Genomic DNA, 22,992 nt, shown 5'->3' with positions numbered 1-22,992 from the left:
CTAGGGAAGACTATGCTGTGTTTTGCTTTCAGTGACCTGCCACGGAAAAAACAGCAGATATCACAGATTTCTCAGAATGAAGAGCTCAAGCCAATCTGTAACTAACTTCTGAAACACGGGGTAATTGAAAAAAGACAAACGGGACACGTGCAATTGTTAGCCTACACAACACATGAGTAAATTGTCTCATTTTAATATACTCCATTATTGGCCCACATTCTAAAACTGGAGTTATAACTCAGTACAGACAAGACTTGCTATAAACAAGCAGTAGTCTATACCCACAATGCCTTTCGTCGAGAATTAACATGGCGGCTATAGTTGCTGTTTTGATCTGGGCCGTGGACATGAAAAACAAAAAAACATTCTGGGAAGATGGACAGCATGTAGCTGTTGTTTGAACAGAAATACAGCTTACATGAACGTAAGACATAATCTATATTAACTTCCCGTATAACTAACTAGAATTTGCTTTACGTTTAGTTTGGTAATAGGGAAATGAACAAGTTGGGTGCCTAGCCATCTTAGGCTAAGCAGATAGCAGGCTATTGAGGCTAACTAACAAACAAGACAGGCTAAGCTAAGTGCTACGTCCACTAACTGTAAGCAAACCCGTGAAGCAATGGAGCAATTGGTTATGCAAGCTTGTGTCAGGCTGTGTGCGGGTTGAAAAATCCTCGAAAATTACACCACATGATAGGGAACATAGACCATGCATATAATGTGATTAGTCGCATCATACATTTTCTTTGCAGCATTAAATGATCTCTCTGGATATTAACGTTAGCAAAATTAGCACGATATTCTGCCACCATAGCTTGAACTAAGCTAGTAAGAACGATTTTTAATTTGCTGAAGATATTGTTTCGTGTTACCAACCATCTCAACAAGTTATGATAATATTTGCGTACAATATTTGCATCTTTTGTTTGTGTGCTTTATACGTGACTGAGGTCATGCCTGGCAGCTAAAGCTTCGTAAACAGCTAACTAGCTAACGTTAGCGTTATGGCTAACGTTACATGTCCAATGATAAATCCGTTCCTAAGTTATGAGCTAGCCATAACAGCATTTCTCTGCAAAGCAATCACATTAACTTGGGACCTGTACATAACTGCTATTTGTTTAAGATGATGAGATCACATTGTGTTTTGCCTCTCACAGATGTTATAAGCTAATACGAATAACTATAGGGCGATTCCTGAATGGCCTACCTTGCATGGAGTTACATCAACATAACTGATGGCATTCGATATTAGGCGGTGTTGCGGGCACGTGTGCTGTTACTTTACAGATAACACATGGATTAGGGTGTACAGATGCTACAGTTTCCATTGACATATTTTGTTCCATATGCAAAGCACTTGTGTATTGCATAGTATATTGATCAACAACCCATACTGTACAATAATGCATTGCAAGTCACGTTGACGCGTTTCGATAGCATTAGCAAAGCAGCTATTCCAAGTATAATATAAAATGTACACGTGTTTCTGCATCTAGTTATTGAGCTCCCACAATATAATGAAATATTCACCCCACTAAAGACAAAGTTAAGCCATAAATATTGCTACCTTGTTCCTTGTTGAAGGTGAGAAAGAAATTGTATGCTCCAAGTCTCTCTCTTTCCAGGTTCAATCTCTCCTGTCCTCAGCCTGCTGGCGTTCCACAATACAGAACAGTTAATTTCTTCAGACACAGACAGATACTTGCATGATGGAGGAATCCAAAAGCCCATTAAAGTCTGTCAAGCCTTCACGTGGGGAGGCCAGAGGGGCGAAAGCTCCAGCATCCAAGACTCTTAAAGACACACAGTTGCTGAGGGATCCCACCAAAGGCCCCGGCCGCACTAAGGACAGTATCTCCAGGGCACGAGATGATCACAGAGACAGCCAGGGCACTCACAGCACTGGCAGGATGGCAGCTGGTAGTCCACAGGACCAGGGGAGAGGCAAGCCTCGCAGGCTGACCGGTAGGACCAGCTCAGGGGAGAGGGGGAAAGGGAAGGGAGGGTGTCAGCAGCAGCAGCAGCAGACAGATGCGAGGCAGCCTGCCCATGACCGCAGGGCCCCGGGCTGGAACCGAAATCTCAAAGGTGCTGAGGGACCTGGAGCAGCCAATCCTGCCCCACACGAGGAAAAGGCACTGCAGGCCAAACATTCTATAATATTAGATCTGCCAGGTATGTATGGAACTGGTTGGTTGTTTGTTTCTGTTGTCCAATACTTGCTTATTTTGTTTTTTTCTGTTAGCCAACACTTAAAGTAAGTTTTGCAGTCTGCATCGTTTCATGCAGCTTTTGCACACTCATTGTATTGCATTGCTGTATTTGCCAAATAAGAATGTGTAAATTGATTTATTTGCATGTATTGTGGTAGACAACAGAGGCTGATCAACTTAAATTTGCCACAGCTTGCCACTGAGTAAATGGTTAAAACTCTGTAGTAGCATGATTTTTCTACATCTGGTACATTTGCTACATTCTTTTCTCTCAGGACATTATTGCAAGAGTAAACCTGCGGCTGTTTCAGATCTCGCTTTGTTTACTGTGTTCTGGTTCATGTTTACTTCTTTTATGGCACGTAACGCCACATTGTGAACTAGAAAGGCATTGGCATAACATGCTCACAATATATGGATCTGTGATGTAGTTTTTAAAAATATGAACTCTGCATTGATGACCCTGTACCCTTTTCCATTGTTGAAAGTTATGCTAAACCTTTAATCAGCCTTCGTATGTTCTGATTCATGGAGCCATTAGTGTCTGTCTGATGATGTGCGTCTAAGCAGCTCTGCTGTTTTGTGACCTGCAGATGATCGTATCTTGGCTCTGTGTGCACTGGGAAGCCGGGCTGAGGTGGGCGAGGGCAGCCTGACCTCTGAGCAGCAACTGGGGCTGAAGCAGGCAGAGGAGAGGCTGCGCCGAGACTACATCCATCGCCTGGTCAAGGTTAGGCATGGACACGCCACCAAGATGGAGCCTAGACGTTCTTCAAATATGGCATGACTACTATCAATGTTTTATTTTCTAAGTATAACATCTCTGATCACTAGTCATGTTTGCTCACTGTCTCTCATTGATATTCTAAGGGGGGATGGGGGCATTATGTAATTCTCAGTAGTGTAATGTGAGTGACCCAAGATTCTGGCTAATTCAACAAGTCACTTGTTTGTAGGTGCCACTGCAGGTTTCTGCTTGGGTGGAGCTGTGAACGATCGGCGTTTGCATGTTAGTGGGTGTGTGCTCGGTTCCTCACGTCCCATTGGTTTCTCTGATGTTCCTGTGTTCTTCTGCAGCAGTCCCCGGAGTACCCCAACTTCCAGTACCTATGCAAGCTCTGCTCAGTTCATGTGGAGAACATCCAGGGCGCCCACAAACACATCAAAGAGAAGCGCCACAAGAAAAACATCATGGTGAGTCCAATTGTAGCTATAGCCATATTTACATTCAAGGGTTTGAGTCCCTTTGTTCTACACAGATGTCCTGCACATTGTTACAGAAGTTATGGTAGCCTGCTGTTTTGAAAATATTTAATTGTTTGTTTTTTGCCTATTGGATTCCATTGTTAATTAAATTCTCTGATTTGACTTCAGTGTGAGCTCTAACTTTGGGCCTGACATCCTGTGTGTGTGTGTGTGTTGTGCAGGAGAAACAGGAGGAGAATGAGCTGCGGGCTTTGCCGCCCCCCTCCCCCGCCCAGCTTAAGGCTGTGGACACGGCTGTGCAGGAGGCCGCCCGGCTGTATGGCATCTCCGAGGAGGACCTTCAGGAACGACAGACCATGGTCACCAGGATGGAGGCGGTCATCAAGGAGCACCTCCCAGGTTAAATAATAGTTTGGGTCTCCAACTAACAACCAGTCATTTATTGGTTGTCCTGAAAAGGAAGGGCTCAGAATACAACCTGCATCTGCATTATATTACATTATCATTTAGAGGAATATTTGATGGTGTGTAGATTTTATTTATTGTATTTATTCACTACCTTATGTATGTTTCATTAATCATAAATGGATCATAAAAGGCTAACACTAAGTCATTTAGTAATTGTGATATGGCAGTTTTTAAGTCTTAAAAATATGGAAAGATAAATGTTTCAGATACATTTTTGCTGCTGGCTGAAGTGAGATTTATTTATTTATTTATTTCCCCCTTTCCCCCTCCTGTAGAATGCAATCTCCGCCTGTATGGTTCATGTCTGACACGTTTCGCCTTTAAAACCAGTGATGTCAACATTGATGTCACCTATCCATCCAGTGTAAGTCATTAACCCCCACACCCCACTCCCACCCCCCTACACACACACACACACACACACACACACACACACACACACACACACACACACAGATTTTCAGCTTTCATTCAGCAAGCCACTTGCGTTGTCATATCCAGGTTTCCACAAGCCTGTCTACTTCTCAGAATTATACATCAGTGACATCAGTGTAATAATCGGCTGATGGCAGCCCGCTCTATCCTGTTGAATAAGTGCTCACTAATGTCCTCTATGGTCCACAGATGACTCAACCAGAAGTGCTCATAAAAGTGCTGGAGATCCTTAAGAACAGCTGTAAGTAAAGCTCCATGTTACTTTGTCCTGTCTTTTTGTATAGTAAACGAGGGTATGTCAGGACATGCCTTTTTGTTGCAATAGAATAGATATTATGTAGCATTATTCCTTTGCTGACGAGACACTAATGAACAAGCTTTCTTTGGAAATGTCATTAGTTTCTTGTATCACTGAGGTTAGGACTGCTTATGAGAGAGGGGTTTTGTGGGGTTTTCGTTTCATTTTTTTAATTAACCTTTGTTTCACTTGGCTGGCTTAAGCCACTTTAAACTCCCTGTGTTTGCTTGCAGCCCAGTATGTTGAAGTGGAGTCTGACTTTCACGCCAAAGTTCCCGTGGTGTACTGCAAGGACGCCAGCAGGTTAGTGGAACTTCCTTGCTTGCTGTCTCATGACGAGCGCCTGACCCGTTGCCAAAGCACAGCATAATTTCCTGTGTGTAGTGATTCCAGGAAAGTCTTGCATGATTTAACGTGAAAGTGTTGCCATATCCCTCATTATTCCTCAGTGACGTTCTTGCCGTGTTTGTGTTCCTCACTGCAAACTACTCTGTGAAAGCCTCTTTAGAATGCTTTTTAGAACTGAACGCTGGCACAGTTGTATCTAATTCTCCCTCATTTTCTTTCTTTCTTTCTTTCTCTCTTTCTTTCTTTCTTTCTTTCTTTCTTTCTTTCTTTTTTGCTTTCTTTCTTTCTCTGTGCAGTGGGCTTATGTGTAAAGTCAGTGCAGGTAATGATGTTGCGTGCCTCACCACCAACCACCTGGCGGCGTTGGCGAGACTGGAGCCCAGGCTGGTGCCCCTGGTCCTGGCATTCCGCTACTGGGCCAAAGTAAGCACCTCCCCTCAGCCGTCCAGGCAGTGTTGGCTGTTTATTCTGATCCTCAGTTGTACCTCAGCAGTGCACCAGAACAGAGAGTTCTCCACAACTCTGAGTCTGTGTGGGCCCTCATGTCTTTTACACCCACCCTGTCAGAGCCAGTGAAACACAAGATGTGTGTTTGGTTTTGTCTGTTTACCTCATTCTTTTCCTTCCCAGCTGGCCTCAAGTAGTGAAGTAATCTACAAGGCACATTGTTGTTTTCGGTTCCTGACATTTGGTGTGTGTGTGCGTGTGTGTGTGTGTGTGTGTGTGCGCGTGTGTGTGCGTGTGTGTGTGTGTGTGCGCGTGTGTGCATGTGTGTGTTTTGTCTCCAGCTGTGCCACATTGACTGCCAGGCGGAGGGTGGCATCCCGTCCTACTCTCTCTCCCTCATGGTCATCTTCTTCCTGCAGCAGCGCAAGGAGCCCATCCTGCCCGTCTATCTTGGCAACTGGGTGGGTACATATGCTGGTGACACATGACGCTCTTTCATATTAAAGTGTGCCTCAGAAAGAGCTTTAGAGAGGCTTCTGCTGAAAAGCAATTAAAAACGATGAAAATGAAATTATGTTGAATGGTTGAGAAAAGTGTGATTGGAATGTGATAATTAAAAACACTATGTAAGAAAAATTAATCAAAGCAATTCAGAGCAGTCTAATTGAAATAAATATTGAAGTGTACAACTCTAATTAAAAGTTCTATTAAATAATAAAAACAAACTTGAAATTACAGTGTGTCTTTTGAGGATGAATTATTATTAGAAGCCAAGTCTCTTCTAGATGTAGAAAGACACAGATTAAACAATTTTTTTAAACCACATAATCCTCTACAAAATCCTTGTCTCTCAGAATGTATTTATAGCCTCACTGATTGTTGCCATGGCTTTATACTTCTGCTTTTTGATAAAATTAGCCTATCTCATTATCTAATTTCTTTAGTCAGCCAACAAGTTTCTTGTTGTTATACCTTTTGTTGCAGTTTTGACTCCAAGTAAACATTTTAGTAGCTTGTTTTCTCATGTTCTTTCTGAACAAGACTCACTGCAAGATGAATTCACATTGGGCTGGTAAAGCACAGTCAATGCATGTTTTCTTGCATGTGTTTATAGAGCCTTCAGTTTCTTTTCTCTGTGGACGTGTGTTCTTAGTGACACTGATGTCTTCTCTTGTGTCTACTGTTGCCTTGTGTTCAGATCGAGGGCTTTGACGTGAAGCGCGTGGACGAGTACCACCTGACCGGGGTGAAGCTGGACATCTTTGTGGGCTGGGAGCTCCGGCCCCCCAGCAGTGGGGAGGGCCGCGGCGAGAACAAGGGCAAACCCGAGCCGAAGGCCCCGCCGCGCAGGAAGAGTGACGCCACAGAAGGCCTGGTGAGTTGGCGTCACACACATGTTAAGAGTCTAGAGCAGGGGTGGGCAAACTGCGGCCCGCGGGCCGGATCCGGATCATGTTAAACTAAGTTAACTCTTAGTTATCTCCTTTGCTGCAGATCTAACGTGAGCATTATGCGATCCATTTAATTGGGAATGCTTCTGCACTCACGAGAGGGAGAGAGCCGCAGGTTCCAGCTGGCTTGTCATTGTTGATAATTGAAATCTCCTTATAAGAAACTTTTAAAAGGAAATCATGAAGGCAACAGTAGTTCCCACTACTGACCATTTAAAAACTGTGAGAGGGCCCAGCCGTAGGTACAGCACTAGCCATAGCGGAGCAGGCAGAAGATCATTGAGAAATAAACGTGAATTAAAGCGACTGTCTTAAAGCGACAGTGCACAATTTATACATTTGTTAAACAGCATAAAATTAGCAGTATTTTTAAGCAATTAATATTTTAAAAGAATACTAGTACTTTTCATACTAAATTATAGGGTATAAATAATGTATTTTTTTATGTGTGTGTCGTTGGGGGGGGTGTTGTGCGGCCCGCCGACCAATTTTCAAAACCCAATGTGGCCCTTGAGCCAAAAAGTTTGCCCACCCCTGGTCTAGAGTCTAGAGAGAGCCTACAGTTAGACATTTCATGTCGGCTACATGTCAGCTACACAAATAAATGTGAATGTGTGTATGTGTACGTACAGTGTTTGACTGTGTGCTGCTGTCTCTCCTCATAGACACGTCTGACCCTTGACCTTGGGAAGGGCGTGTCCTTGGGTCAGCTGTGGCTGGAGCTGCTGCGCTTCTACACGCTGGAGTTCGCCCTGGAGGAACACATCATCAGCATCCGCCTGCGCGAGCTGCTGCCCCGCGATGTCAAGAACTGGCCCCGCCGACGCCTCGCCATTGAGGGTGAGAGCCCTCACCATGTGCCCACACACACACACACACACACACACACACTGTCCATTGAATACTCCATTTGTCCATTTTCGACTGTTTAATGGTGTAAAAGTCAAATAATGATAGTTTCATAGACGAGATGGTAAATGGACTGCATTTATAGCACTTTTCCACCCCTCCGAGCGCTCAGAGCGCTTTACAGTGTAATGCTTCACATTCACCCAGTCACACACACACTCACACACTGATAGTGGAGGTTGCCATGCAAGGGAGCAGTTTTGAGGAGCAGTAGGGAGCAGTTTTGAGGTTAAGTGTCTTAATCAAGGACACTTTGACAGGTTCAGGAGGATTTGGGCTTTCCGGTTGCTGGTCGACTCCTCTCCATTGCCACATACATACTTATTCATAATCAGAATTTTTGCAGAGATACCTTTTGTACATTTTTCACTCTTGATTCATATGGATGTTTAATGTTTAACCCTATCCTCTCCCCCAGACCCTTTTGCCCTGAAGAGGAATGTGGCACGCAGCCTCAACAGCCAGATGGTGTTTGAGTACATCCAGGAGCGCTTCCGCGGCGCCTACCGCTACTTCGCCTGCCCCCAGAGTCGCAACCGCGAGCAGGGCCAGAGGCGGGCGGCCCGCAAGAGAGCCAGGCGCCGCCCCGACCCCGAGAGGGAGGCCTCCGAGGAGAGCGAGAGAGAGGGCAAGCGAGGAAAGAGCGCCGAAGCCAGGCGCCATCGGACCACTGGTCAGGAGGGTCACAAGGTTGGAGGCGAAGAGGAGGAGCATGACAGCACAGAGAGAAAGTGCAGAAGGGATGAAGATGACGACGACTATGTTGATGAGGAGGATGAGGATGAGGAAGGCCTGAGTGCCGGACTTGCGGACTTGCTTTTGCACAAGAGGGAGAAAAAGGCGGCGAACAGGAGGCGGGAGGGCCGGGAGCCCCCCTCGGACCACGGCTCTCCCTCCCCTCTAAACGGCCTGCTGGACAGCGACGAGGAGGAGGAGGAGGACGTGGAGGAGGAAGAGGAGGAGGAAGAGCAGGAGGAAATTGCCCCAGAGGACCTGCAGTATGTGTTCGACAAGATGATTTTCACTGGAGGAAAGGTAATGTTGTTTTAATGTTCTGTTTTCATCAGAAAAGTGCTCCTTCTAAGAAAGCATGGGGTGGTAGCATGATGTGGTAGCAAGGCATTGAATCATGTCCAAATCACATATTTGTATACACTTCTGCCTTCTAAGATGCCTTCATTTTGCAGAATTTTGAAGGCATTAAACTATATCCTTCATGCTGCCTTCAACGGCCAACATTCTATGGAATTATGATGTCAGTTTACAACAGAAGTCAGCAATAAATAAAAGGAAGTCTGCTTTCAGTGTTGCTATCTCGGTAGACCATCCGAAAAACAAAGGTTGGATGGTACCTTGATGCCTGCTACAGCAAGTGACTCATTAGACAGTTGAAAACAGCAAGATGGGCAGCATTTGGTCAGATCCAATGTGACTTGGCCGTCCCAGAACCCTAGAGAGAGATCTGTCTTTAAGGCTCTGGGCCGTCCACTTATGATCAGATTGCACAAGACACATTTTCAAACCAAATGTAAACTTGCCCATTGTGTCAAATAATAGTGAGCATTCTATAGAATCGCACTCCCATAGAATTTCAAGTGTAGTGTCATTGGCAACGGGCATTACAAAATCAGTCTCTCTTCAGTTGGCAACAAAACCTCTTTGTAGTTAAGATACAGAGCTGGATTAATCGCTATCCCTCTCTTCATTGTCAACATGGCACATTCACGACGTTACCGCAATCGACCCTCCAAGGTGAATTCAGGCTAGGGAAACTTGTAAATGTAGTTTGTATGTGTTTGATCATTCATAAAGATGGTTCTTCTCCTATCCCTTTCCTCTCCTCTGTACAGCCCCCCACCGTGGTCTGCAGCATCTGCAAGAGGGACGGCCATCTGAAGGATGAGTGTCCTGAGGACTTTAAGAAAATCGAGCTGATGCCACTGCCCCCCATGAGCGAGCGCTTCCGCGAGATCCTTGATGGCCTCTGCAGGCTCTGCTACCGTAAGAGACAACACACACACACACACACACTATGCACCATATCCTAGATACATTCATCTTATAACTGGACTTATATCCCTTAATAGAATGGTTTTTTCTCCTGAAAATACCTTTGTTATTCATCAAATTGTGGCTTAGTTGTCTGTAATACTGAGTTAATCAGCATAGAGTGTGTGTGTGTGTGTGTGTGTGTGTGTGTGTGTGTGTGTGTGTGTGTGTGTGTGTGTGTGTGTGCGCGCGCACAGATGAATTATCCCCTACTCCACTGGAACAGCAGAAGAGAGAGCAGATTCTGGGTAGTCTGGAGAGGTTCATACGAAAGGAGTATAACGGTAGGCGCTAAGGAAACTCTTTATCACTGCACTGACCTGAAGTGTTAGAGTAACTGTGCTGTCAACCTGCCTTGCCACCCTGTTGTTTTAACGTGCATAAAGCACTGTCCTAGATCAGTATAACAAGCAGGTGTGTCCATTTCCAGATAAGGCACAGCTCTGCCTTTTTGGCTCTTCCAAGAATGGCTTTGGCTTCCGTGACAGTGACCTGGACATCTGCATGACACTGGAAGGTCATGACACAGCAGAGGTATGTGGCTGCCATCTGTCTTCATGCCTATTGCTTCTTATCTTACACTCTCTTTCACACTCACTCTCTCTCACACACACACACACACACTCTCACACTCACACTCACAACACACTATGTCTAATTTAGTTTGTACAAAAAACGTTTTACATTGATTCCTATACTACAGTGTTTTGTTAGTTCTGTATGCATGTACATGTATGCCTGATCGGTGCGTCTAACTATGAGATTTATATATCTGCTCACTGTCCAGAAACTGAACTGTAAGGAGATCATTGAGGGGCTTGCAAAGGTACTCAAAAAACACACAGGTAAGTATCTTGACGCCCCTCTGTCTTTCCTCAGCGATACATCATTTACTCCTGTACAATCTGGAAGTGAGCTGTTTTTACAAGAGCCCCCTCCCCCTCTGAATGTGCCCTTTTTAGGTCTGAGGAACATCCTGCCTATAACGACCGCTAAAGTGCCTATTGTGAAATTTGAACATCGTCAGAGTCTCCTGGAAGGAGACATCAGCCTTTATAATACCCTGGTAAGATATAATACCGTTGTGGGTGTGTTATGATATTCTTTCTTTCTGTTGTATGGGTTTCAGATATAAACAATGTTAAAAATATACACACCTCGTTATAAACACTTCTAAAAAAGTAAATAGTCATTTATACATTTTTAGTAAAACGTGAACTGATAAAAAGTTTCATGTACAGTGAAATCTATAAAGAATTTGGTTACATTCTTTGCCATCTGTTCCACAGGCCCAGCATAACACCAGAATGTTGGCCACTTATGCTGCCATTGACCCTCGTGTGCAATATCTGGGATACACAATGAAAGTGTTTGCCAAGGTTTGCATCTCTATTAATTCTCAGAATACTACTCCTGGACTGGCCTAGCCTTGTTTGTTCTTAGCTTGTGTAGTTCCAGCAAATATGAATGGGCGGTGGTAGCGTAGTTGTTAAGGAGCTGGGCTAGCATGCAGTAGCTAGAAAAGTTGTGGGTTCAATTCCTGGCATCCACCGTTGTGCCCTTGAGCAAGCCACTTAACCCTGAGTTGCAAGGACAATGGCCCTTGTAATATAATTGACATATGTAAGTTGCCTTGGTTAAAAAGCATCTGCTACATTAATAAATGTAAATCTAATGAATGTGTAGAATACCCTGTATTTGAGTTATTTGAGTTTTCTTGACGTCCTGGATGACCCTAATAATGACAAGTCCGTCTTGTGTGTTCTTCAGCGTTGTGACATTGGTGACGCGTCACGCGGCAGTCTCTCGTCCTACGCGTACATCCTGATGGTGCTGTACTTCCTGCAGCAGAGGCAGCCACCCGTCATCCCCGTCCTCCAGGAGGTAAGATCCTAAACCCCGCCCAGCCCAGCCCAGCACACCTCTGTAATAACACAGCACAGCACAGCCCAGCCCAGCACACCTCTGTAATAACACAGCACAGCCCAGCTCAGCACACCTCTGTAATAACACAGCACAGCCCAGCCCAGCACACTTCTGTAATAACACAGCCCAGCACACCTCTGTAATAACACAGCACAGCACAGCCCAACCCAGCACACCCCTGTTATAACCCAGCCCAGCCCAACCCAGCACACCTCTGTAATAACACAGCACAGCCCAACCCAACCCAGCACAACCCTGTTATAACCCAGCCCAGCCCAACCCAACCCAGTGCACCTCTGTAATAACACAGCACAGCCCAACACAGCACACCTCTGTAATAACACAGCACAGCCCATAACCCAGCCCAGCCCAGCCCAACCCAGCACACCTCTGTTATAACCCAGCAGAACCCAACCCAGCACACCTCTGTTATAACACAGCACACTTCTGTTATCCCCTCTTTCATAAGAAAGAGCTTAAACCCTCATGTCTCTCAACTCCTTTTCAGATATATGACGGGAGAGAGATTCCTCAGAGGATGGTCGATGGTTGGAATGCATACTTCTTTGATGACCTTGATGAATTGGTATGATCTATTTCCTGCCCACACATTTTTTTTATTTAGACCTTTCATACAGTACAGGCTTATTCCTCATACAAAGCTCCTGTACGATGTAGTGTTGCACGGTGCACCGATACTACAAAATTATCGCAATTCCCTGAAATTAAAAATGTCACAATGCCTAATTTTATTAGTATCGATACTTTTGAGAATGACCGTGTTCTTTTGAAGTAACATGCGTGTGCACAAGGCATGCTTCTAGCGCCTCCTCCCCTAACCTGTGGCTGTGCGTCTTTTCTCCTCACACACACTTAAGCGCAGCTGTCGTGCTATAAACAGCGAGAGATGGCTGCTAGTTCAAGTGATGCTATGGTAACACATAATAATAGGCTAATATCAAGTTGATTTGCTCACTTCCATCTCTCAAGTTTGTGTTGCTAACCTACCTAAGCTGTGGGATTTTGGTCATTTAGGTCTACTATTTGGGTTCAATGTAATTTAGAAATAGGCTAAGCAACCATGGCAAACTTTTACATCTGAAGAGAGATCCTTGCTAACTATCCCGCTCAGGTAACGTTTGACAATAGTGCTCGCTTAAAATCATTAATGAACATTGCAAGACACTTATCTCTTCTATGATCCCAGAAATCTTCAACTTGTACATTTTTTTGAACATTTATTTTATCTAATGACATACAAAACATAATTAATTACATCCACATATCCTTATGCGCTATGTGCAACTTTTATTCACTAGACTAAAACAGTGAGACAAGGTCAATTACTCTCAAGTATCTCTTAAAGTGACAGGCACTCAATTACACCTACACATCACCAATGTGCACTCAATTAGACTTACACACCATATTAAAGATATACCTAAGTGTAATAGTTTAAAAATAGTTATATTTTTAGAATAGTTTTCAAATTGCTAAATATATTTACTAGTAATTATGCAGAATATATGAAATATGACATAAGCCATCATTTTCCATGTGTGTTTGTGTGGAGAGAGTCAAGCAGAATCTGGGATGGCCACTGGTGTGAATGATCACACTGCAGTATATTCAATATTACTGATGATGATGTCAAGGTGGTGGGGCCCCCAAATCAAATACATTTTTTGATAAGTATTGAAGAAGATCGCAATTCTCGCAATCGCAGAAGATCGCAATTCTTGACTTGGTATCGAAACATTAATTTTGGTATCGTGACAACACTAGTACGATGATGTGAAAAATCCCTCTCCCACCCCCCACCCCCACATACCCACTCTTCCACATGCTATCCCGCTGAACACCTCTGAAAATTATTATATTTGAATGTTTTGAATGGCACCAAGAAGTAAAATCAACCGAAGATCTTGAGTTGTGATTGAAGTAATGGTAACTATCGGGCATTCTCATTGCGTCGTTAATTGATGTTGTTGTTTACTTTCCTGCGGCCCCATGCAGCGGCGGCGCATGCCAGAGCTGCAGCAGAACCGTGAGTCGGTGGGTGAGCTGTGGCTCGGCCTGCTGCGCTTCTACACCGAGGAGTTTGACTTCAAGGAGCACGTCATTAGCATCCGCCAGCACAGCCGCCTCACCACCTTCGAGAAGCAGTGGACCTCCAAATGCATCGCCATCGAAGGTGGGTGACCTAACCCGAGATTTCACACTTTCACTAGTGTTTGCATCATAGACAGATAAGAAATTAAAGGGGAAGGAGAGGATGGATGTGGTTTTTGTTTTGCACATTCAGCCAGCAGTAATTATCAGTAGGAGATGCGTAAGTAAACTAAGCACAGTAAAAGTGATTGCCTTTAACTGACCCCTATGTTGCTTAGTATGAGAGAGACATACCTTTTAGAAATGGTCAAGTAGTGACAATGTGAAATCTCTAATCCCCACAGATCCCTTTGACTTGAATCATAACCTTGGTGCAGGGGTCTCTCGCAAAAGTAAGTATCAAATGGAAAACACTGGCATCTAATACTACATTTTGTCTGAAATGTGATAGATAGATATCTTAATTGACACACAACAATGTTGGTGGTATTGTTGTTACAGGATTTAGCTCAATCCAGTGAAGAAATAATAAAAAAAAATGTATAAATGAATAATTAAATAAATAAATAATGATGTTTTAAAAAAAATCTTTTCAGTTTAGTTGTGTTCAATAGTCTTATTGCTGAAGGGTAGAAGCTGTTTTTGAAACGTGTGGTGTCAGTCCTTATGGATCTGTAACGTGATCCATCCATTTGTGGCTTGCCTAATTTTTAATTGCTTTTTCCGTCACCGTCTTCTTCCTCAGTGACCAACTTCATCATGAAGGCCTTCATAAATGGCAGAAAGCTTTTTGGCACCCCCTTCTACCCCCAGCCTGGCCTTGAACCGGTAGGCACTTGTCACACACACACACACACACACACACACACACACACACACACGCAAACTCTCAATCAGATATACTCACAGACATTGTTTTATGCATGTTTACACAAAATCCCAACTTTCAAAAGAGTTTGTGTTCCCTCGTATGCTTGAAGTTGTATTTCATCCATTGACTGTCTGAGCTGTATGCATGAACCAGACCATAATAAGTCATGAACATGTGAGGCTAGAATCTAACCATCCCTCCCTCTCTCCTCAGGATTACTTCTTTGACTCTAAGGTGCTAACGGATGGAGAGCTGGCTCCCAATGACCGCTGCTGCCGCATCTGTGGCAAGATTGGACACTACATGAAGGACTGTCCGAAAAGACGCAGGTCAGTCATCGCTGCCGACTGTAACCTGTCTTAACCCAGCATCGAAACATTTGGGTTTCAGTTACCCTTGTTCCGTTGAGTGTTTTGAGTTTTGTTTTTAATTGCTGATTTAGCTAGTTTGCAGATGAGGATCCCTTAATTAATTCTATTAATGTTTTTGTGTGTGTGTGTGTGTGTGCCTGTGTGCGCCTGTGTGCTTGTTCCTCTTCCTCTTGTCAGAATGAAGAAGAAGGAGAACGAGAAGGACGAGGATGTGAAGGAGGAAGAGCCTCGTGAGCGGCGCTGCTTCCTGTGCGGCGACATGGGCCACGTGCGGCGCGACTGCCCCGAGAACCGACACCTCCGCCAGAGGGCCTCGGCTGGACCAGGTGACCGCTCGACCAATCACACGGCTCTCTCAGACATACTGTGAACCCACCAATCACGCTCACCAATCATGGTGTTAACTTTGCTAACCTACTTAACACTGCTGGAAATGATTACCTTGAATTGACCCCTAAAGTTACTTACTAGTTAGGTTCCTGGTTGAAGTGTGTTTTACAAGCTTCAGAAAATAGAGGTGGCAGGTTAAGCTCTAAAATGTGGAAGTCAACAAATGTTAGTCCCTCAGAAGAAAACAAATCTCCATTGTGTTAAGCATAGAGGACTATTCAAGTGAATGGGGAGACATACATAAGGCAGGTCATAGGACATAAAAAGTACATCAGGCAAATCTGTGTTTGAATCTGAATTGAACGATATAAATAACCCCCAATCACTAAAATAAGGCTAAAGAGGATAAACATGCGGTTAATTACTTACAGTACAGGAAGGGGCGGGATATTGCAGACAACTGCAATGTTGATGTTACAAACTAACCCCATACATTTCTATGGAGGATTCTTTGAGTGCTCATTAGAAAGTGTCTGGTAATGCCTTTTCATTGTTGTTGTAGAGCCATGAAACCAGCAGAGGGCAGTGTAATCTTATTGTTTATTTTTGTCATGTTGACGCTTGTCTCTTCTTTCCCTAGTCCCTCATATGGTTCGCTCTATGGTGAGCTCCCAGTCTATCCCCATCCCTCAGAGTGGCATGGCCCAGGAGAGAGTGGGCCGTACAAGGCAGCCTTCAGAATGTGTAAGCTTTTATTTCTCACTTGCCATGTCTGTTATCAGGGACTCAACAGGGCTTAATACTGATTTGGTGACATGTAGCTATAACCACAAGGCACACCGAGAACAGCAGTTGTTACCTTATGTTGTTTATATAATAGATTCCTTGCTAGAATTCTCTAGGTATGTAGAGAAGCTGTTCTTTTAAGTACTGCAGTTGTTTAGTTGATACTGTAGATCTAGATATAGAAACATCTTCTGACATGTAAAACCTATCCCCTTTTAAGATTAGTTCTCTTTCAGTCGACCTTAACCAATGGGAAGTCATCCTTGCATGACGTCATCTATCTGAACCAATCTCCAATCACTTGTTTTAGGTATTTTTTCTTTAACCATAAAGAAACAATATAATGGCGCACTGTGATAAGCTAGTCCTCTTTTAATTCTTTATCAATCTTGAGCATCTAACCATCTCTCTCCCGTGTGTACTGCTGCTCGAGGCAGGGCATCCTCTCCCTCTTCACCCGTGTGCTCGTCTGGTCTCGGGAGAGGAGCTACCAGAGAATCTGTTCAACCTTTGCGACGAAGTGATGTCACACTTCGTCCTCAGATAACGAACAGGAAGGGGAAATAGCCGTTCCCCCCCCCCCTCACAGGGGGAGGAAGCAGCAGACGCTGGCCTCGGTGCCGACAACAGCTCCAGGGCTTGCACTACCTCCGGGAGTTTCATGGCATGCTGCACTGTGCCACTGCAATGCTATGCCAAAGATCCTTTAGAACACAAGATAAAGCAGATCAGACTTCTACAAGGGGATGGAATTGTACACAGTTCCTGTCTCCTAAAAAGGTGTGGTGCTGGCAAACCCTACGTCATAAGGGAACAGTAAGAACCCATCTGTGAATCCTCTCGCTTTATCAACCGCCTCTGGCTATGCGTTCTGTGGCCTACTCCACAGTGCACAGTGCAGGGTTACTCAGAATTCTCGTCGCTCTGCGATGCGGCTGCGTTTATTCCTCCCTGCCCTGTGTTGAGGAGGACGTAGCTGCCTACCTCACCCCACAGGGCCCATGAACCACTGGAAGGACCAGACTGCCAACGAAACCAAGCCATGTCAGGGCTCTCCTGGCAGAGATGTCATACATTTGGGGCAATCTTGCCAGGCCACGCACACTGTGGTTCTCCTGCCGGTGAGATCCTCCACTTCCAGGATGTCTCTTTGGCCGAGGGATCTCGGGGCTCTTGGAGAGATACAAGGCTACACAGAAGGGCACTGCGGCTCCACAGTCACTGCTACCCTGCCGAGCTTTCCTGCCTTGCAGACGCCAGCGACTGTGTCTGTCATGACCACAGCTCAGACCATAGCTCAGAGATCGATGATGTCATGCAGGGATGACTTCCTATTGGTTAACGCCTCGTGCTCTTCAGTCAACCATTATATTCATAGGTTATATTCATAACAATGTTTTTATACCTGCTTATGTACCTGCTCACTCTCCACTCTCTAACCCTGTCACTGTCTCTCTCTCCCTCCCTCCCTTCCTCCCTTCCTCCCTTCTCCTCCCCGCCTAGTCTGACCCACGCCAGACACCTCCATACTCCCCCCAGCCCACCCCCCAGTTCAGCCAGGCCTCCTCGCAGGCTGCCGGCTCCCCGCAGTCCGCACAGAGCAAAGGCCCTTTGGGCCCCACCGCAGCTAAACAGTCCCCCCACGGCCCCCAGGTGCAGCTCCCCCTCTTCCCCCCCGGCTTCCCTCACTCCCACCCAGGGTCCTATCACGTGGGCCTGCAGGCCCTGGGGCTCCTGCAGCAGCAGCACTCTCAGCAGGTGCAGCAGGCCCAGGCGGCCCAGGCCCAGGCGGGCCACCACCCAGCTGTGTCCATGACCTCCACCTCCTGGCCCATCCACGGGCCTGTGATCCAGGGCTCCTCCAGCGGGTCCAGCCCCTCCCCGCCGGGTCTCAAGTTCCCCCTGCGGCCCGGCAACCCTGGTGCTGCTAGTGGGGTAGCTGGAGGAGGAGGTTGTGTTGGTGTTGGTGTTATTGGTGGTGGTGGTAGTGGCGGCTCCTCGGGCAATCCCTCCCCGATGAACCTGAATGACCCTAGCATCATCTTCGCTCAACCGGCTGGCAGGCCGCTGGGCATGAGCGGCTCGGGCCGGGACGGGCTTCCCTGGCACAACCATCTCAACCCGGGGGCACTGGTGGGAAACGGCACATTGGGAAAGTCAGGTACACACTGGGGGTGCACGTGTGTTTGTGTGTGTGTGTGTGTGTGTGTGTATATGTGTAGTTGGATTTAGTTTTAATGATTTATTTGTTTATTTTTTAATTTATTTTTTATCAGTTTTAAAATAAGTGGGCTAACACATTTTGTGCTAATACATGTTCTTCTCTATTCAGCATCTTTGAGTATCCTGCTACTTATGTTAGGCTCTGCATCATAAGGAGTGTGTGTGTGTGTGTGTGTGTGTGTGTGTGTGTGTGTGTTCAGGTAAGTGTCACATGGGATATGGTGACACTTTGAACTTGGTGCTAGTACATCTAGGGTGCGATCAGAGGGTTTTTTCAAATTGGGACATTGTGTGTGCAAGACGCAGCAGGCGAAACAAAAAGTGAGGCGCCAAGTGCGCTTAAGCAGTGTTCAAAATGCTTCCTGCCAATACAAAACATTAGGAAAAGATACCTCTCACTGCAACAACAGCGTCCTGTCTGATCACGCCCTAACTCATTTTAAAAAAGTATTTCACCTTGAGCAATAAGACAATACAACACTTCTGCATGAGTTTTATTATATTTTGTTTGTTTGTTTGGTTTGGTTGTTTTAGTCGTCTTTGAGTTGTAGTAACCCACGTGCTGTCTCTCCACCTCTGCAGATGCAGGCTATCCGGGTCAGTTTGGTAACGTGAGCCAAGGCTCACGCACGTGGGAGCATGGCAATGCGCCTCACTACACACACTCGCCCTCCTGGCCATACCGCATGCCCCAGAACTTCCTGTCGCAGGGCAATGGGGGCTTTCCGCCCGGCAAGGCCTTCCTCTCCCAGGGTGAGTCCCATCCTTTTTTTATTCACACAGTCACATTGTCAATGTCAGTTTATTTATAGAGCACATTTGCAACAGCAGTTGACCAAAGTGCTATACATTTGTATACAAAGTGCTAGAGAGTAACAAGTTATACTTACATTTATTAATTTAGGAGAACATTTTATTTAATGTGACTATTAGTAAAGATTGTTTACATATTTTGTATGTATATACGTCCTAGTGGTCTAAATCCACAATCTTGGCATAGTAAGTTTAGCACCATGCTCTTCTAGTTGAAACTAGAGGTATAGAGTTGAGAGTTGTTAAGCACACAAATTTTCACATTTTCAAGCAGATGTTCGGTATTTACAGTTATTCCTTGTTGTGCGGTACTTGAGTAGACTTGGGGCCTAATTTAAATAGTGTGCAAAATGCTAAGTCAGGTATGGAGTCAAGGGTCTTGTGTATGTACTAAAGCTATAGTGTGGTGTATGTGTGGGAGAGCCTTTAGTTTGCTCACTGATTGCTCACAAAAGATTTTTGCCAGTTGTTTAAATAAGGCCCCTTTACATTGATGGAAACCATTACATTTTTGCCTCTGATCCAATCAGAAATTAATAAATAGTTTGACCGGACCTAACTGTTGTATACTGTAATAGCTTGTTTGCATTGTCTTGCCATTAGAATGTTAAAGCTGATGTTCTGTTCTGTTTGTTTCCAGGTCCTGTTGTAGCCAATCAACATGTTCACCTGCTTCAACATGGGAGGCATCACAATCTCAATTTCATCCAGCAGAAGAAATGAAGCTGACTGAATTTTGATTTATTTTTTAATTAGAGAAGTACTGCCCCAAGAAAGAGAGAGAGAAAAAAAACAAAAAAACTAAAATCAAGTATGAATTTGCATTATTTGGTCACAGGACTTTTTAAATAACGGATTTTATCATTTTTTGTACAGTTTTTACATTTTATTTCTTTCTCTGTCTCATCACATTGATTTGTGATACAAATGTCAAATATTTTAACACCCTCGTTTTTGCAGGGGGTCTAAAAGTGTTTTTATTTTATGTGTAAAGTAAGGACTACAAATGTATTCTCTTTATTTTTGGTAGCTGTATTCATATTTTGCTTGCATATGGACAAAATGGCTTTGAATAGAAATTTGTTTTAAAAACAAGCATACCACCTGATGAGAATTATGTAGTGCCATAAAACCCTAATAGTAAAGAAAAAGAAGGAAAAAAAGGATAAACTGAGAAAACACCCCAAAAAAATTAAAGAAAAAGCAAACCATGTTGTTGTGTTTCGTATTCAGTACCAGTCAGATATTAGGCATTTTATAGCCTCAAGGTTTGTTTGTATAAGAACATGCAGAAAAACCAAACTATGTATTTTAGACTTGTTGAGCAAGTACAGAGGTCCTTTAATAATGATTGTGAAAACGTACTGCACCAAGCAAACCATCTTGTTTGTATTCAGTACCAATCAGATATTAGGCATTTTAAAGCCTCAGGTTTGTTTATATAAAAACATGCATAAAAGCCAAACTATGTAGTTTAGACTTGTTGAGTGAGTACAGAGATCGATTGTGAAAACATACCGCACCAAGTCATTGTCTCAGACACTATATCATGTGCACACTTGGTGGTGGTGGTGCTAAAATCAAGCTCTGCCCTAAGGACATGGGGGGGACAAGGACAAGGAGAGCAAATATGTGTTGTAGAATTTGGTTGATGTTTAAACCTGCAAGAGGATGAAGATTGAACTGTGTTTCACAGTTACACACACACACAGGGGCACGCATACTTGCTCTCTCTCTCTCACACACAAACTCGATGTTCAAACAGTTCAGACTATTGTTGTCTTGAATTGTTTGAAACACTGAGAGTAACCAAGAGGAGGTGAACAATTTAATGCTCACAAAGAGTTACATGACTATAAGGGATAAAGGAGCTGCAGGAGTAGGCCATAGAGAACATGGGAAATGGGATTTTTGGTGGCAACACCATGCACTACATCTAGTTTTGCTTGTTTTTGTGACCTTTAGTCAGTGGAAGAAGATTTACCCTTAGCTGTACTGAAAAACCAAGAAGATGCTCAGTTCATGACCTATAGCACAATGACATTTACCATCGCTATATTCATGTCTGGAGAGCAAAAATTTTGTACCGTCAGGAAATCAGCAGCCGAAACAACATTTTTTTTTTTTTTTTTCATTTATTATTCCTTGCCAATTGGTAGAACACAATATCAAATGTCTTATTTAAAATTTTACATATATGATAACACAAAATGCAAATAGCCTTCAATATTTAAGTGCATTACTGATACATTTTGTTTTTCAAAATTAAGGATAACTGCTGGTAGAAAAACACCATAGAAAGTGCATTTTTGTATACATTAAGAGCTAGAATCATCATGACAAAATATATATATATATTGATTTTTTAAAAATTGGAATGTTTTCACACTCACTCTTCATAACATGCTAGTGAGCCCAAATGTTGAATTCTTACAATGGCTTATTTTAATGCTTTGGTAAAATAATATCATTAACAGGATATCTGAGGTATTGTAGGCCTTGCCAAAACTTACATCTATTCTAACACATCTGTGCCAGTTGTTTGGTCTAGGTCATCCAGGTCTTTTTCTTCCTTGTCAGAATGATTTACAAAGTGCTGGTGCAAGTAGTCTTAAGTGGCCTACTCCGATCATTTATTCTTTCTCGTCCACTTTTAGTGGTTGAGCAGCCTACATGCCAACAGGATAGACGCGCCGCTGTACCCCAAAACCTTCTATCCGTAGCACATCCCCCATCGAGTTCAAGAGCTCCGTGGTGGAGATATAGGAACCCAGGACCTCTGGTTGGAACAGAATCGGGCAGGACCGTCTCAGCTGGGCCAGAAGCATGCCATCCGGGTGTCTCCTCAACAAATTCCTCAGGCGAACTTTGAGGTTAGACTGTGGTACATTTTCAGGTGGTGCTGAGATCAAAGGCAAGAAATGACCCTTAATGAGTTTTAGCTTAGGCCTAGCTAATGATGTAACCAAAATATGAGGGCTATCCCTGGCCTAAAAGTTGTCAAGTACGTGCACGTAGACCTACCTACCTCTTGCGGGCTGAGGTGGCATGTGAGCCACTACTGCATCCCGGTAGGACTTGCAGTCTGGCGCACCATTCATTTTCTCCGTCATGTCTACTCAAAGAACAGAAGACTCAGTCAGGCTACAAACATGTCCCATCACCATCTGTCAATCAGGCTACATTATATTTTCAGTTTAACAATATATCTAATAGATTGTATAATTAAGTGGCTCTATACCCACCTGTAGATTTGACGCCTGTAGACTAACGTAAATAAAAAGTACGCAGTTGCAAACGTTTTCCAAATACAATTGAAGGCCTATTGCTTCCAATTTTTTAAATTCAGTTGCCAGGAGACTTGGTAGTTGACGTTACTGGTTAGCAATAAAGTGGTCAACAAAGTGATGTTAATACACATCAGATCTGTTGCTTTCTGTTTCATTTTTTCAGAAAAGAGTGTTATAAACTTCCTTGTTATGTGTTTGTAGGGGCGCGGCTGTAGTAACCACTGGTAGCAAACACGTCACTCTTCGTCAAACTACAGGTCTGTACTTTAACCAGCAGATGGCGCAGAAGTACTGCAACTAGTCATAATACAACTGCTCATTCTGAGTGCCCACTGTTCACCATGGGATCATCATCTAATACATGCCTACACAGTTATAGGGCAAATACATTCAGGAATAAATATCTTGAAAGACACATTCAAAATGGCAGCATCCAAATA

The 22,992-nt window shown here is 44.1% G+C and overlaps 1 protein-coding gene and 1 long non-coding RNA gene across 6 annotated transcripts; one reads left to right on the top strand and one right to left on the bottom strand.

Moving 5' to 3' along the window:
- Window positions 1–278: 278 nt before the first annotated feature.
- Window positions 279–20,216, top strand: tut4 (terminal uridylyl transferase 4). Of its 5 annotated transcripts, none has more exons than XM_042056544.1 (30): window positions 279–424; window positions 1,632–2,181; window positions 2,813–2,949; window positions 3,300–3,413; window positions 3,647–3,824; window positions 4,169–4,257; window positions 4,518–4,569; window positions 4,860–4,929; window positions 5,271–5,397; window positions 5,763–5,882; window positions 6,620–6,796; window positions 7,538–7,712; window positions 8,200–8,816; window positions 9,632–9,782; window positions 10,028–10,114; window positions 10,261–10,364; window positions 10,618–10,675; window positions 10,793–10,896; window positions 11,120–11,209; window positions 11,601–11,714; window positions 12,265–12,342; window positions 13,773–13,950; window positions 14,213–14,260; window positions 14,614–14,696; window positions 14,953–15,068; window positions 15,288–15,436; window positions 16,081–16,184; window positions 17,730–18,387; window positions 19,032–19,202; window positions 19,903–20,216. In XM_042056544.1, the coding sequence occupies exons 2-30, from the start codon at window positions 1,713–1,715 to the stop codon at window positions 19,983–19,985; spliced, it is 4,701 nt and encodes a 1,566-aa protein (XP_041912478.1). In that variant the 5' UTR covers window positions 279–424; window positions 1,632–1,712; the 3' UTR covers window positions 19,986–20,216. The 5 variants fall into 5 exon arrangements, with proteins under 5 accessions (XP_041912478.1, XP_041912477.1, XP_041912476.1 ...); XM_042056543.1 differs by having other exon boundaries at window positions 3,297–3,413; XM_042056542.1 differs by having other exon boundaries at window positions 2,813–3,000.
- Window positions 20,217–21,380: 1,164 nt separating this feature from the next.
- LOC121677777 lies at window positions 21,381–22,777 on the bottom strand. The gene is made up of 3 exons (XR_006021093.1): window positions 22,508–22,777; window positions 22,291–22,377; window positions 21,381–22,164 (listed from the first exon to the last, which is right to left on the bottom strand). It is a non-coding gene; the product is annotated as an uncharacterized LOC121677777 (long non-coding RNA).
- Window positions 22,778–22,992: the final 215 nt, after the last annotated feature.

The sequence above is a fragment of the Alosa sapidissima genome, chromosome 12, assembly GCF_018492685.1.
Source record: "Alosa sapidissima isolate fAloSap1 chromosome 12, fAloSap1.pri, whole genome shotgun sequence".
NCBI lineage: Eukaryota > Metazoa > Chordata > Actinopteri > Clupeiformes > Clupeidae > Alosa > Alosa sapidissima.
The sequence above is the reverse complement of the archived record's forward strand: the minus strand, read 5'-3'. Positions and strand labels throughout refer to the sequence as shown.